We start from the raw sequence: 13,118 nt of genomic DNA, 5'->3' as shown, positions 1-13,118 counted from the left end.
GCAGACAGTGTGTCCCTGAGAGCTGACCTACACTCCATAGCAGGCAGTGTGTCCCTGAGAGCTGACCTACACTCCATAGCAGGCAGTGTGTCCCTGAGAGCTGACCTACACTCCATAGCAGGCAGTGTGGCCCTGAGAGCTGACCTACACTCCACAGCAGGCAGTGTGGTCCTGAAAGCTCACCTACACTCCACAGCAGGCTTGTGGCCCTGATAGCTGACCTATACTCCATAGCAGGCAGTGTAGCCCTGAGAGCTCACCTACACTCCATAGCAGGCTGTGTGGCCCTGAGAGATGACCTATACTGCATAACAGGCAGTGTGGCCCTGAGAGCTGACCTACACTCCATAGCAGGCTGTGTGGCCCTGAGAGCTGACCTATACTCCATAGTAGGCAGTGTGTCCCTGAGAGCAGACCTACACTTCATAGCAGGCAGTGAGGTTCTGAGAGCTGACCTGTACTCCATAGCAGGCACTGTGGCCCTGAGTGCTGACCTACACTCCATAGCAGGCAGTGTGGCCCTGAGAGCTCACCTACACTCCATAGCAGGCAGTGTGGCCCTGAGAGCTGACCTACACTCCACAGCAGGCAGTGTGGTCCTGAGAGCTGACCTGCACTCCACAGCAGGCAGTGTGGCCCTGAGAGCTGACCTACATTACTCCATAGCAGGCAGTGTGGCCCTGAGAGCTGACCTGTACTCCATAGCAGGCAGTGTGTCCCTGAGAGCTGACCTACACTCCACAGCAGGCAGTGTGGCCGTGAGAGCTGACCTATACTCCATAGCAGGCAGTGTGGTCCTGAGAGCTGACCTACACTCCATAGCAGGCAGTGTGGCCCTGAGAGCTTACCTGTACTCCATAGCCGGCAGTGTGTCCCTGAGAGCTGACCTATACTCCATAGCAGCCAGTGTGGCCCTGAGAGCTCACCTACACTCCATAGCAGGCTGTGTGGCCCTGAGAGCTTACCTACACTCCATAGCAGGCAGTGTGGCCCTGAGAGCTCACCTACACTCCATAGCAGGTAGTTTGGTCCTGAGAGCTGACCTGCACTCCATAGCAGGCAGTGTGGCCCTGAGAGCTCACCTACACTCCAAAGCAGGCAGTGTGGCCCTGAGAGCTCACCTACACTCCAAAGCAGGCAGTGTGGCCCTGAGAGCTGACCTATTCTCCATAGCAGGCAGTGTGGCCCTGAGAGGTCACCTACACTGCATAGCAAGGACTGTGGCCTTGAGAACTGACCTACACTCCACAGCAGGCAGTGTGGCCCTGAGGGCTCACGTACACTCCATAGCAGGCAGTGTGGCCCTGAGAGCTCACCTACACTCCACAGCAGGCAGTGTGGTCCTGAGAGCTGACCTATACTCCACAGCAGGCAGTGTGGCCCTGAGAGCTCACCTACACTCCATAGCTGGCAGTGTGGCCCTGAGAGCTCACCTACACTCCATAGCAGGCAGTGTGGCCCTGAGAGCTGACCTAAACTCCACAGCAGGCAGTGTGGCCCTGACAGCTCACCTACACTCCACAGCAGGCAGTGTGGCCCTGATAGCTGACCTACACTCCACAGCAGGCAGTGTGGCCCTGAGAGCTGACCTACACTCCACAGCAGGCAGTGTGGCCCTGAGAGCTCACCTACACTCCACATCAGGCAGTGTGGTCCTGAGAGCTGACCTACACTCCATAGCAGGCAGTGTGGCCCTGAGACCTGACCTACACTCCATAGCAGGCATTTTGGCCCTGAGTGCTAACCTGCACTCCACATCAGGCAGTGTGTCCCTGAGAGCTGACCTGCACTCCACAGCAGGCAGTGTGGCCCTGAAAGCTGACCTACACTCCACAGCAGGCAGTGTGGCCCTGAGAGCTGACCTACACTCCATAGCAGGCAGTGTGGCCCTGAGAGCTCACCTACACTCCACATCAGGCAGTGTGGCCCTGAGAGCTGACCTACACTCCACAGCAGGCAGTGTGGCCCTGAGAGCTGACCTACACTCCATAGCAGGCAGTGTGGCCCTGAGAGCTCACCTACACTCCACATCAGGCAGTGTGGCCCTGAGAGCTGACCTACACTCCACAGCAGGCAGTGTGGCCCTGAGAGCTGACCTACACTCCACAGCAGGCAGTGTGGCCCTGAGTGCTGACCAATTATCCATAGCAGACAGTGTGTCCCTGAGAGCTGACCTACACTCCATAGCAGGCAGTGTGTCCCTGAGAGCTGACCTACACTCCACAGCAGGCAGTGTGGCCCTGATAGCTGACCTACACTCCACAGCAGGCAGTGTGGCCCTGAGAGCTGACCTACACTCCACAGCAGGCAGTGTGGTCCTGAGAGCTGACCTACACTCCATAGCAGGCAGTGTGGCCCTGAGAGCTCAACTACACTCCACAGCAGGCTTGTGGCCCTGATAGCTCACCTACACTCCATAGCAGGCAGTGTGGCCCTGAGAGCAGACCTACACTTCATAGCAGGCAGTGAGGTTCTGAGAGCTGACCTACACTCCATAGCAGGCAGTGTGGCCCTGAGAGCTGACCTACACTCCACAGCAGGCAGTGTGGCCCTGAGAGCTCACCTACACTCCACAGCAGGCAGTGTGGCCCTGAGAGCTCACCTGCACTCCATAGCAGGCAGTGTGGCCCTGAGAGCTGACCTACACTTTATAGCAGGCAGTGTGGCCCTGAGAGCTGACCTGTACTCCACAGCAGGCAGTGTGGCCCTGAGTGCTGACCTACAATCCATACCAGGAAGTGTGGCCCTGAGAGCTCACCTACACTCCACAGCAGGCAGTGTGGCCCTGAGAGCTCACCTACACTCCATAGCAGGCAGTGTGGCCCTGAGAGCTCACCTGCACTCCATAGCAGGCAGTGTGGCCCTGAGAGCTGACCTACACTTTATAGCAGGCAGTGTGGCCCTGAGAGCTGACCTGTACTCCACAGCAGGCAGTGTGGCCCTGAGTGCTGACCTACAATCCATACCAGGAAGTGTGGCCCTGAGAGCTCACCTACACTCCACTGCAGGCAGTGTGGCCCTGAGAGCTGACCTGTACTCCATAGCAGGCACTGTGGCCCTGAGTGCTGACCTACAATCCATACCAGGAAGTGTGGCCCTGAGAGTTCACCTACACTCCATAGCAGGGACAGTGGCCCTGAGATCTGACCTGCACTCCACAGCAGGCAGTGTGTCCCTGAGAGCTGTCCTACACTCCACAGCAGGCAGTGTGGCCCTGAGAGCTGACCTACACTCCATAGCAGGCAGTGTGGCCCTGAGAGCTCACCTACACTCCACATCAGGCAGTGTGGCCCTGAGAGCTGACCTACACTCCACAGCAGGCAGTGTGGCCCTGAGAGCTGACCTACACTCCATAGCAGGCAGTGTGGCCCTGAGAGCTCACCTACACTCCACATCAGGCAGTGTGGCCCTGAGAGCTGACCTACACTCCACAGCAGGCAGTGTGGCCCTGAGAGCTGACCTACACTCCACAGCAGGCAGTGTGGCCCTGAGTGCTGACCAATTATCCATAGCAGACAGTGTGTCCCTGAGAGCTGACCTACACTCCATAGCAGGCAGTGTGTCCCTGAGAGCTGACCTACACTCCACAGCAGGCAGTGTGGCCCTGATAGCTGACCTACACTCCACAGCAGGCAGTGTGGCCCTGAGAGCTGACCTACACTCCACAGCAGGCAGTGTGGTCCTGAGAGCTGACCTACACTCCATAGCAGGCAGTGTGGCCCTGAGAGCTCAACTACACTCCACAGCAGGCTTGTGGCCCTGATAGCTCACCTACACTCCATAGCAGGCAGTGTGGCCCTGAGAGCAGACCTACACTTCATAGCAGGCAGTGAGGTTCTGAGAGCTGACCTACACTCCATAGCAGGCAGTGTGGCCCTGAGAGCTGACCTACACTCCACAGCAGGCAGTGTGGCCCTGAGAGCTCACCTACACTCCACAGCAGGCAGTGTGGCCCTGAGAGCTCACCTGCACTCCATAGCAGGCAGTGTGGCCCTGAGAGCTGACCTACACTTTATAGCAGGCAGTGTGGCCCTGAGAGCTGACCTGTACTCCACAGCAGGCAGTGTGGCCCTGAGTGCTGACCTACAATCCATACCAGGAAGTGTGGCCCTGAGAGCTCACCTACACTCCACAGCAGGCAGTGTGGCCCTGAGAGCTCACCTACACTCCATAGCAGGCAGTGTGGCCCTGAGAGCTCACCTGCACTCCATAGCAGGCAGTGTGGCCCTGAGAGCTGACCTACACTTTATAGCAGGCAGTGTGGCCCTGAGAGCTGACCTGTACTCCACAGCAGGCAGTGTGGCCCTGAGTGCTGACCTACAATCCATACCAGGAAGTGTGGCCCTGAGAGCTCACCTACACTCCACTGCAGGCAGTGTGGCCCTGAGAGCTGACCTGTACTCCATAGCAGGCACTGTGGCCCTGAGTGCTGACCTACAATCCATACCAGGAAGTGTGGCCCTGAGAGTTCACCTACACTCCATAGCAGGGACAGTGGCCCTGAGATCTGACCTGCACTCCACAGCAGGCAGTGTGGTCCTGAGAGCTGACCTGCACTCCATAGCAGGCAGTGTAGCCCTGAGAGCTGACCTACACTCCACTGCAGGCAGTGTGGCCCTGAGAGCTGACCTGTACTCCATAGCAGGCAGTGTGTCCCTGAGAGCTCACCTACACTCCATAGCAGGCAGTGTGACCCTGAGAGCTCACCTACACTCCACATCAGGCAGTGTGTCCCTGAGAGCTGACCTACACTCCATAGCAGGCAGTGTGGCCCTGAGAGCTGACCTACACTCCATAGCAGGCGGTGTGGCCCTGATAGCTGACCTACACTCCATAGCAGGCAGTGTGACCCTGAGAGCTGACCTACACTCCATAGCAGGCAGTGTGGCCCTGAGAGCTGACCTACGCTCCATAGCAGGCGGTGTGGCCCTGATAGCTGACCTACACTCCATAGCAGGCAGTGTGGCCCTGAGAGCTGACCTACACTCCATAGCAGGCAGTGTGACCCTGAGAGCTCACCTACACTCCACATCAGGCAGTGTGGCCCTGAGAGCTGACCTACACTCCATAGCAGGCAGTGTGGCCCTGAGAGCTCACCTACACTCCATAGCAGGCAGTGTGGCCCTGAGAGCTCACCTACACTCCATAGCAGGCAGTGTGGCCCTGAGAGCTGACCTACACTTTATAGCAGGCAGTGTGGCCCTGAGAGCTGACCTGTACTCCACAGCAGGCAGTGTGGTCCTGAGAGCTGACCTGCACTCCATAGAAGGCAGTGTGTCCCTGGAGAGGTGACCACACTCCATAGCCGGCATTGTGGCCCTCAGAGCTGACCTGCACTTGTTCCCAGCAGTGTGGCCCTGGAGAGCAACCCTGGGCAAACAGGGCCATGGGTGCATGTGAGGTGTTCTCTGGACCTTCTGGGAGCGTACCCCAGGCTGGAAGCAGTCGCACCTGTCCCCTGTCTTTCCTATGGCTTCCCGGTGTCTTCTATGGGTTTGGACACCTGTGAGTCCCATGGTTTCATGTGGATTGAGTCCAGGATCCTTGCTGATTCCAGACAGCACAGAGTTAGCACCTACACACGTGAGCTGAGAGGCACAGGGTGGGGTGTCCAGAGCCCTGGGCAGGGAGTGAGCCTTCAGAACCAAGCGGCACCAAGAGAAGGGGACTCATAGGGCAGAGAGATGCAGCGGGCACCCAGGAGTAGCCATCCAGCTTCTGAAGGGAGGCCGAGGCCCTGGGCTCCCGGAGACAGGAGCGTCAACTGAGTGCCTCCTCTCCAGAAGTCCACCTCAGAGTGCCCAGGGTGTCCTCCAGGAAGGGCTTGGGGGATCCTGACATTCCCAGCCTGTAGCTCCCGCTCAGGCTTCCCTGCACCCTTGGCCCTGGGGCACATGCTCAGCTGTGCCCACTGCCCCTGCCTCGCTGGCAGATGGGGACAGAGTCTGCTGGGTGCACCTCCGGGCTTTACACCCAGCAGAACCGCCTCCCTCAGAATGCCCCTAAGCGCCCAGGGACTGCCGCAGGCCCGGGATGCGGACAGCAGCCAGCCTTTGGCCTCAGCCCTGCTCCTCCCCTGGAGCTGCCTGACGGCCTGCAGCCACCCAGGAGCAGCCACCCTCCTCGTGGTCCGCCCGTCCTTCACACCCTCCTCTGCCCACCCCTGTGCTGGGGTGGACAGAGGTGGAGGCCAGAGGAGGCCCCAGGGTGAGGTCGCTGTGGCCAGGCTCTGTCGTGATTCTGCTCCTGTGACCTGCGGACAGATGGTGTGGGGTGGGCCTCCCTTCCCGGGCTCAGCTCGTGGCTCCCTGGACCAGGGACATCACTGACTTGCTGCCCTCCCCCACCCTGAGCACTGTCCTCCACCATGACGTGGCCCACACACGAAGACCCAGGCTGGTGGCTCTGAGCTGTCTGTGGCCACCCCTTTTCCTGCCCCTTCCCAATCTGTGCCTGGTGGTCCCCGTGCTCAGCCAGTGCCTCTGGGGACCCCTGCTGTTTCCCCTCACCTCAGTCACAGGTGGTGAGGTGTCCAAGGGTGACGTTTCCTTTTGGTGTCACAGGGAGTGGCACTGTGGCAGGGCCCCTCCTGCCTCCCAGCAGGAGCAGTGGGACCTGGGGTCCAGGGGACGCCCTGGCACCTAGGACGTTCCGCGTCTCAGGGCCACAGATGTGCACCTGTCACAGTGTCACAGTGGGACCCGTGGTCCAGGGGACGCCCTGGCACTAGGACGTTCCCGCGTCACAGGGCCACAGATGTGCACCTGTCACAGTGTCACAGTGGGACCCGGGGTCCAGGGGACGCCCTGCCACCTAGGACGTTCCCGTGTCGCAGGAGCACAGATGTGCACCTGTCACAGTGTCACAGTGGGACCCGGGGTCCAGGGGACGCCCTGACACCTAGGACGTTCCCGTGTCACAGGGCCACAGAGGTGCACCTGTCACAGTGTCACAGTGGGACCCGGGGTCCAGGGGACGCCCTGGCACCTAGGACGTTCCCGCGTCGCAGGGCCACAGATGTGCACCTGTCACAGTGTCACAGTGGGACCCGTGGTCCAGGGGACGCCCTGGCACCTAGGACGTTCCCGTGTCGCAGGAGCACAGATGTGCACCTGTCACAGTGTCACAGTGGGACCCGGGGTCCAGGGGACGCCCTGCCACCTAGGACGTTCCCGCGTCGCAGGGGCACAGAGGTGCACCTGTCACAGTGTCACAGTGGGACCCAAGGTCCAGGGGACGCCCTGCCACGTAGGACATTCCCGCGTCGCAGGGCCACAGTGGGACCCGTGGTCCAGGGGACGCCCTGGCACCTAGGACGTTCCCGCGTCGCAGGGCCACAGAGGTGCACCTGTCACAGTGTCACAGTGGGACCCGGGGTCCAGGGGACGCCCTGGCACCTAGGACGTTCCCGCGTCGCAGGGGCACAGATGTGCACCTGTCACAGTGTCACAGTGGGACCCGGGGTCCAGGGGACGCCCTGGCACCTAGGACGTTCCCGCGACGCAGGGCCACAGTGGGACCCGTGGTCCAGGGGACGCCCTGGCACTAGGACGTTCCCGCGTCACAGGGCCACAGATGTGCACCTGTCACAGTGTCACAGTGGGACCCGTGGTCCAGGGGACGCCCTGGCACCTAGGACGTTCCCGCGTCGCAGGGGCACAGATGTGCACCTGTCACAGTGTCACAGTGGGACCCGGGGTCCAGGGGATGCCCTGGCACCTAGGACGTTCCCGCGTCGCAGGGCCACAGTGGGACCCTTGGTCCAGGGGACGCCCTGGCACCTAGGACGTTCCCGCGTCGCAGGGCCACAGAGGTGCACCTGTCACAGTGTCACAGTGGGACCCGGGGTCCAGGGTACGCCCTGGCACCTAGGACATTCCCGCATCGCAGGGCCACAAAGGTTCACCTGTCACAGTGTCACAGTGGGACCTGGGGTCCAGGAGACGCCCTGCCACCTAGGACGTTCCCGTGTCGCAGGGCCACAGAGGTGCACCTGTCACAGTGTCACAGTGGGACCCGGGGTCCAGGGGACGCCCTGACACCTAGGACGTTCCCGTGTCGCAGGGCCACAGCGGTGCACCTGTCACAGTGTCACAGTGGGACCCGGGGCCCAGGGGACGCCCTGGCACCTAGGACGTTCCCGCGTCGCAGGGCCACAGTGGGACCCGTGGTCCAGGGGACGCCCTGGCACTAGGACGTTCCCGCGTCACAGGGCCACAGATGTGCACCTGTCACAGTGTCACAGTGGGACCCGGGGTCCAGGGGACGCCCTGCCACCTAGGACGTTCCCGTGTCGCAGGAGCACAGATGTGCACCTGTCACAGTGTCACAGTGGGACCCGGGGTCCAGGGGACGCCCTGACACCTAGGACGTTCCCGTGTCACAGGGCCACAGAGGTGCACCTGTCACAGTGTCACAGTGGGACCCGTGGTCCAGGGGACGCCCTGGCACCTAGGACGTTCCCGCGTCGCAGGGCCACAGATGTGCACCTGTCACAGTGTCACAGTGGGACCCGTGGTCCAGGGGACGCCCTGGCACCTAGGACGTTCCCGTGTCGCAGGAGCACAGATGTGCACCTGTCACAGTGTCACAGTGGGACCCGGGGTCCAGGGGACGCCCTGCCACCTAGGACGTTCCCGCGTCGCAGGGGCACAGAGGTGCACCTGTCACAGTGTCACAGTGGGACCCAAGGTCCAGGGGACGCCCTGCCACGTAGGACATTCCCGCGTTGCAGGGCCACAGTGGGACCCGTGGTCCAGGGGACGCCCTGGCACCTAGGACGTTCCCGCGTCGCAGGGCCACAGAGGTGCACCTGTCACAGTGTCACAGTGGGACCCGGGGTCCAGGGGACGCCCTGGCACCTAGGACGTTCCCGCGTCGCAGGGGCACAGATGTGCACCTGTCACAGTGTCACAGTGGGACCCGGGGTCCAGGGGACGCCCTGGCACCTAGGACGTTCCCGCGACGCAGGGCCACAGTGGGACCCGTGGTCCAGGGGACGCCCTGGCACTAGGACGTTCCCGCGTCACAGGGCCACAGATGTGCACCTGTCACAGTGTCACAGTGGGACCCGGGGTCCAGGGGACGCCCTGGCACCTAGGACGTTCCCGCGTCGCAGGGCCACAGTGGGACCCTTGGTCCAGGGGACGCCCTGGCACCTAGGACGTTCCCGCGTCGCAGGGCCACAGAGGTGCACCTGTCACAGTGTCACAGTGGGACCCGGGGTCCAGGGTACGCCCTGGCACCTAGGACATTCCCGCATCGCAGGGCCACAAAGGTTCACCTGTCACAGTGTCACAGTGGGACCTGGGGTCCAGGAGACGCCCTGCCACCTAGGACGTTCCCGTGTCGCAGGGCCACAGAGGTGCACCTGTCACAGTGTCACAGTGGGACCCGGGGTCCAGGGGACGCCCTGACACCTAGGACGTTCCCGTGTCGCAGGGCCACAGCGGTGCACCTGTCACAGTGTCACAGTGGGACCCGGGGTCCAGGGGACGCCCTGGCACCTAGGACGTTCCCGCGTCGCAGGGCCACAGTGGGACCCGTGGTCCAGGGGACGCCCTGGCACTAGGACGTTCCCGCGTCACAGGGCCACAGATGTGCACCTGTCACAGTGTCACAGTGGGACCCGTGGTCCAGGGGACGCCCTGGCACTAGGACGTTCCCGCGTCACAGGGCCACAGATGTGCACCTGTCACAGTGTCACAGTGGGACCCGGGGTCCAGGGGACGCCCTGACACCTAGGACGTTCCCGCGTCGCAGGGCCACAGATGTGCACCTGTCACTGTGTCACAGTGGGACCCGGGGTCCAGGGGATCGCCCTGGCACCTAGGACGTTCCCGCGTCACAGGGGCACAGATGTGCACCTGTCACAGTGTCACAGTGGGACCTGGGGTCCAGGGGATGCCCTGCCACGTAGGACGTTCCCGCGTCGCAGGGCCACAGAGGTGCACCTGTCACAGTGTCACAGTGGGACCCGGGGTCCAGGGTACGCCCTGGCACCTAGGACATTCCCGCATCGCAGGGCCACAAAGGTTCACCTGTCACAGTGTCACAGTGGGACCTGGGGTCCAGGAGACGCCCTGCCACCTAGGACGTTCCCATGTCGCAGGGCCACAGAGGTGCACCTGTCACAGTGTCACAGTGGGACCCGGGGTCCAGGGGACGCCCTGGCACCTAGGACGTTCCCGTGTCGCAGGGCCACAGCGGTGCACCTGTCACAGTGTCACAGTGGGACCCGGGATCCAGGGGACGCCCTGGCACCTAGGACGTTCCCGCGTCGCAGGGGCACAGATGTGCACCTGTCACAGTGTCACAGTGGGACCCGGGGTCCAGGGGACGCCCTGGCACCTAGGACGTTCCCGCGTCGCAGGGCCACAGTGGGACCCGTGGTCCAGGGGACGCCCTGGCACTAGGACGTTCCCGCGTCACAGGGCCACAGATGTGCACCTGTCACAGTGTCACAGTGGGACCCGTGGTCCAGGGGACGCCCTGGCACTAGGACGTTCCCGCGTCACAGGGCCACAGATGTGCACCTGTCACAGTGTCACAGTGGGACCCGGGGTCCAGGGGACGCCCTGACACCTAGGACGTTCCCGCGTCGCAGGGCCACAGATGTGCACCTGTCACAGTGTCACAGTGGGACCCGGGGTCCAGGGGATCGCCCTGGCACCTAGGACGTTCCCGCGTCACAGGGGCACAGATGTGCACCTGTCACAGTGTCACAGTGGGACCTGGGGTCCAGGGGATGCCCTGCCACGTAGGACGTTCCCGCGTCGCAGGGCCACAGAGGTGCACCTGTCACAGTGTCACAGTGGGACCCGGGGTCCAGGGGACGCCCTGCCACCTAGGACGTTCCCGCGTCGCAGGGCCACAGTGGGACCCGTGGTCCAGGGGACGCCCTGGCACTAGGACGTTCCCGCGTCACAGGGCCACAGATGTGCACCTGTCACAGTGTCACAGTGGGACCCGGGGTCCAGGGGACGCCCTGGCACCTAGCACGTTCCTGCGTCGCAGGGCCACAGAGGTGCACCTGTCACAGTGTCACAGTGGGACCCGGGGTCCAGGGTACGCCCTGCCACCTAGGACGTTCCCGTGTCGCAGGGCCACAGCGGTGCACCTGTCACAGTGTCACAGTGGGACCTGGGGTTCAGGGGACGCCCTGGCACCTAACACGTTCCCGAGTCGCAGGGCCACAGATGTGCTTCTCCTCCCCTGCAGATCGCGTTCTACGTGCTGGTGAAGGCCGTCTACACCCTGGGCTACAGCGTCTCTCTGGTCTCTCTGGCCACGGGAAGCTTGATCCTCTGCCTCTTCAGGTAAGCAGTGGACATCAGCAGCTCTGCCCAGGAGCGAGGCTGCCAGCCTCTCCAGGTGGGTGGCGCCTCTGAGGGCAGGAGGGTAGGCAGCCTGGCGCCCTCTGCCTGCCAGCCATGAGGTGCCTGGGGAGGGGCTCACTGGTGTGATCTAGCACTCGGGTGTGACCCAGATACCTGGTCTCTGACCTGGGTGGGCAGTTCAGCGACCAGGCATTGAACCCTTAGGCGTGACGCCGTGTGGAACCCCAGGCTAGGTGGCCTCGCCCTCGCCTTTGGGCTGCCGAGAGATGCTGTGTGACCCTGGTCAGGTTACTCAAGCCCTCTGAGCAACTGCACCATGAGGCCCATGGAGGACCTCGATGGCCATGAGGGTCATGTTGGTAGGTCGGAAGGCCTGCAGCAGGAGCCTCAGGGACACGCCTAGAATGAGCTGGCGGGTGCCCTCACGCTGCACCCTCTGCAGGCCTCTGCTGGCTGGTGGACACTTGCAGCCAGCGCTGGGCTTGAATTCCAGTCTTCACCCCACCGCCCTGAGGCACCTGCAGCCCCCAGGCCCTTGGCCTCCTCAGGGTGGACAGCTTGGGAACGTGGAGGGGAAAGGAGGCCTCCGTGGGCCGTGCCTGGAATTCTGCCGGCTTCCTCGACTCCTCCTGCCTCCACACACCTGGACCAGGGAGACAGAGGGGCTGGCTCCAGGCCGCCCACTCCTGTGCCGGGAAGTGCTGGCCTCAGGGGAGGTCCGGCCACGTGCACCTCTGTGTGTCATGTGTCCTGTCGGATGACCCAGGAAGAGCGTTGGTGAGGCGGCTTGTTCTAACGTCCCTGACAAAAGTGGCTGTGTCCTGGGAATGTGGACTCCGTACCTGTTGGGTCAGTGCACACCTCAAAATACCTGTAGAACTCTGCTGTCAGAAGGACTGCCACCGAGATGTAAAAGGACGACCTGGAAACTTTTTTAGTCATGGGCAGGAAAAGACATCAGGCTCATGATGAGCACCTACGGTTCCAGGTCCCTGAGATGAACTGGCGTGACAGTGGGTATGGCTGTTACAGGCACTCTGTGCCCTCCTGGTCAAAGGGAGCACCCAGTTAGGTCTTCCCCAGGCAGAACCCAAGAGACCAAGGAAGCAGTCATCAAAGGCCAAGCTCCACGCAGCGCTCAAACCAACTTGGTGGGTCTTGCAGACCCCAGAGGTGGGCATAATAGCAGCACCCACCAGGCAGGCCAGCGTGGACACGGAGCCCACACACCACCTGAGCAGGTGCAGGAAAGGATATGGGTGTGGGTGAAAAACACTAACAGGCCAGGAGCTTCTGACACCCGAGCTGGGGGACCTCAGGGGACAGGGCAGTGGAGGCTTTGAGTGCAAGAGGAGGATCATCAGTGCCCTGCCAGGTGGACCTGGCACGCCTTGCAGGGGAGCAAAGAAAGCTGTCAGAGCCTCAGGGAGTCCTGAGGGGCTACACAGAGCGGGCAGCGGCTGCTGGGGCAGAGGAGCTGTGGCCTCCAGTGGCCAGGCAGGCGGGCAGCATCCGACAGAAGACCACGAAGCCGCACGTGTAATTTTAATGTCCTAGTAGCTCCATTTCTAAATAAAAAGAAGTCAGTGAAATTTATTTTAATAAAACCTTTTATTTAAGTCATTAGATACAAAATACTGTGGTTTCAACACGTCACCAAGGAAGAGCACTCCAGGAGTGTGGGACACACCCGTGCCCACGGGTCTTGGTCCAGTTTGCTTGTGCAGCAGAGCTCAGTGTGGCCGCTGCCTGCTCCTGGGACCCCCAGTCTGCAGGTAG

The 13,118-nt window shown here is 62.0% G+C and overlaps 1 protein-coding gene across 4 annotated transcripts in view; it reads left to right on the top strand.

Annotated features, from left to right (window-relative positions):
* Window positions 1–13,118, top strand: part of Vipr2 (vasoactive intestinal peptide receptor 2) — a 149,526-nt gene that overhangs the window by 50,749 nt on the left and 85,659 nt on the right. For all 4 annotated transcript variants that reach the window (XR_013435589.1, XM_078040955.1, XM_078040954.1 and 1 more), the window contains one exon: window positions 11,221–11,318. Coding sequence is in view for 3 of the 4 variants with exons in the window: in XM_078040955.1 (XP_077897081.1) it covers window positions 11,221–11,318 (98 nt within the window). In the remaining variant the exon portion in view is untranslated. The remainder of the gene's footprint in view (window positions 1–11,220; window positions 11,319–13,118) is intronic.

Source organism: Ictidomys tridecemlineatus, chromosome 2, assembly GCF_052094955.1.
Source record: "Ictidomys tridecemlineatus isolate mIctTri1 chromosome 2, mIctTri1.hap1, whole genome shotgun sequence".
Taxonomy (NCBI): domain Eukaryota; kingdom Metazoa; phylum Chordata; class Mammalia; order Rodentia; family Sciuridae; genus Ictidomys; species Ictidomys tridecemlineatus.
The sequence above is the reverse complement of the archived record's forward strand: the minus strand, read 5'-3'. Positions and strand labels throughout refer to the sequence as shown.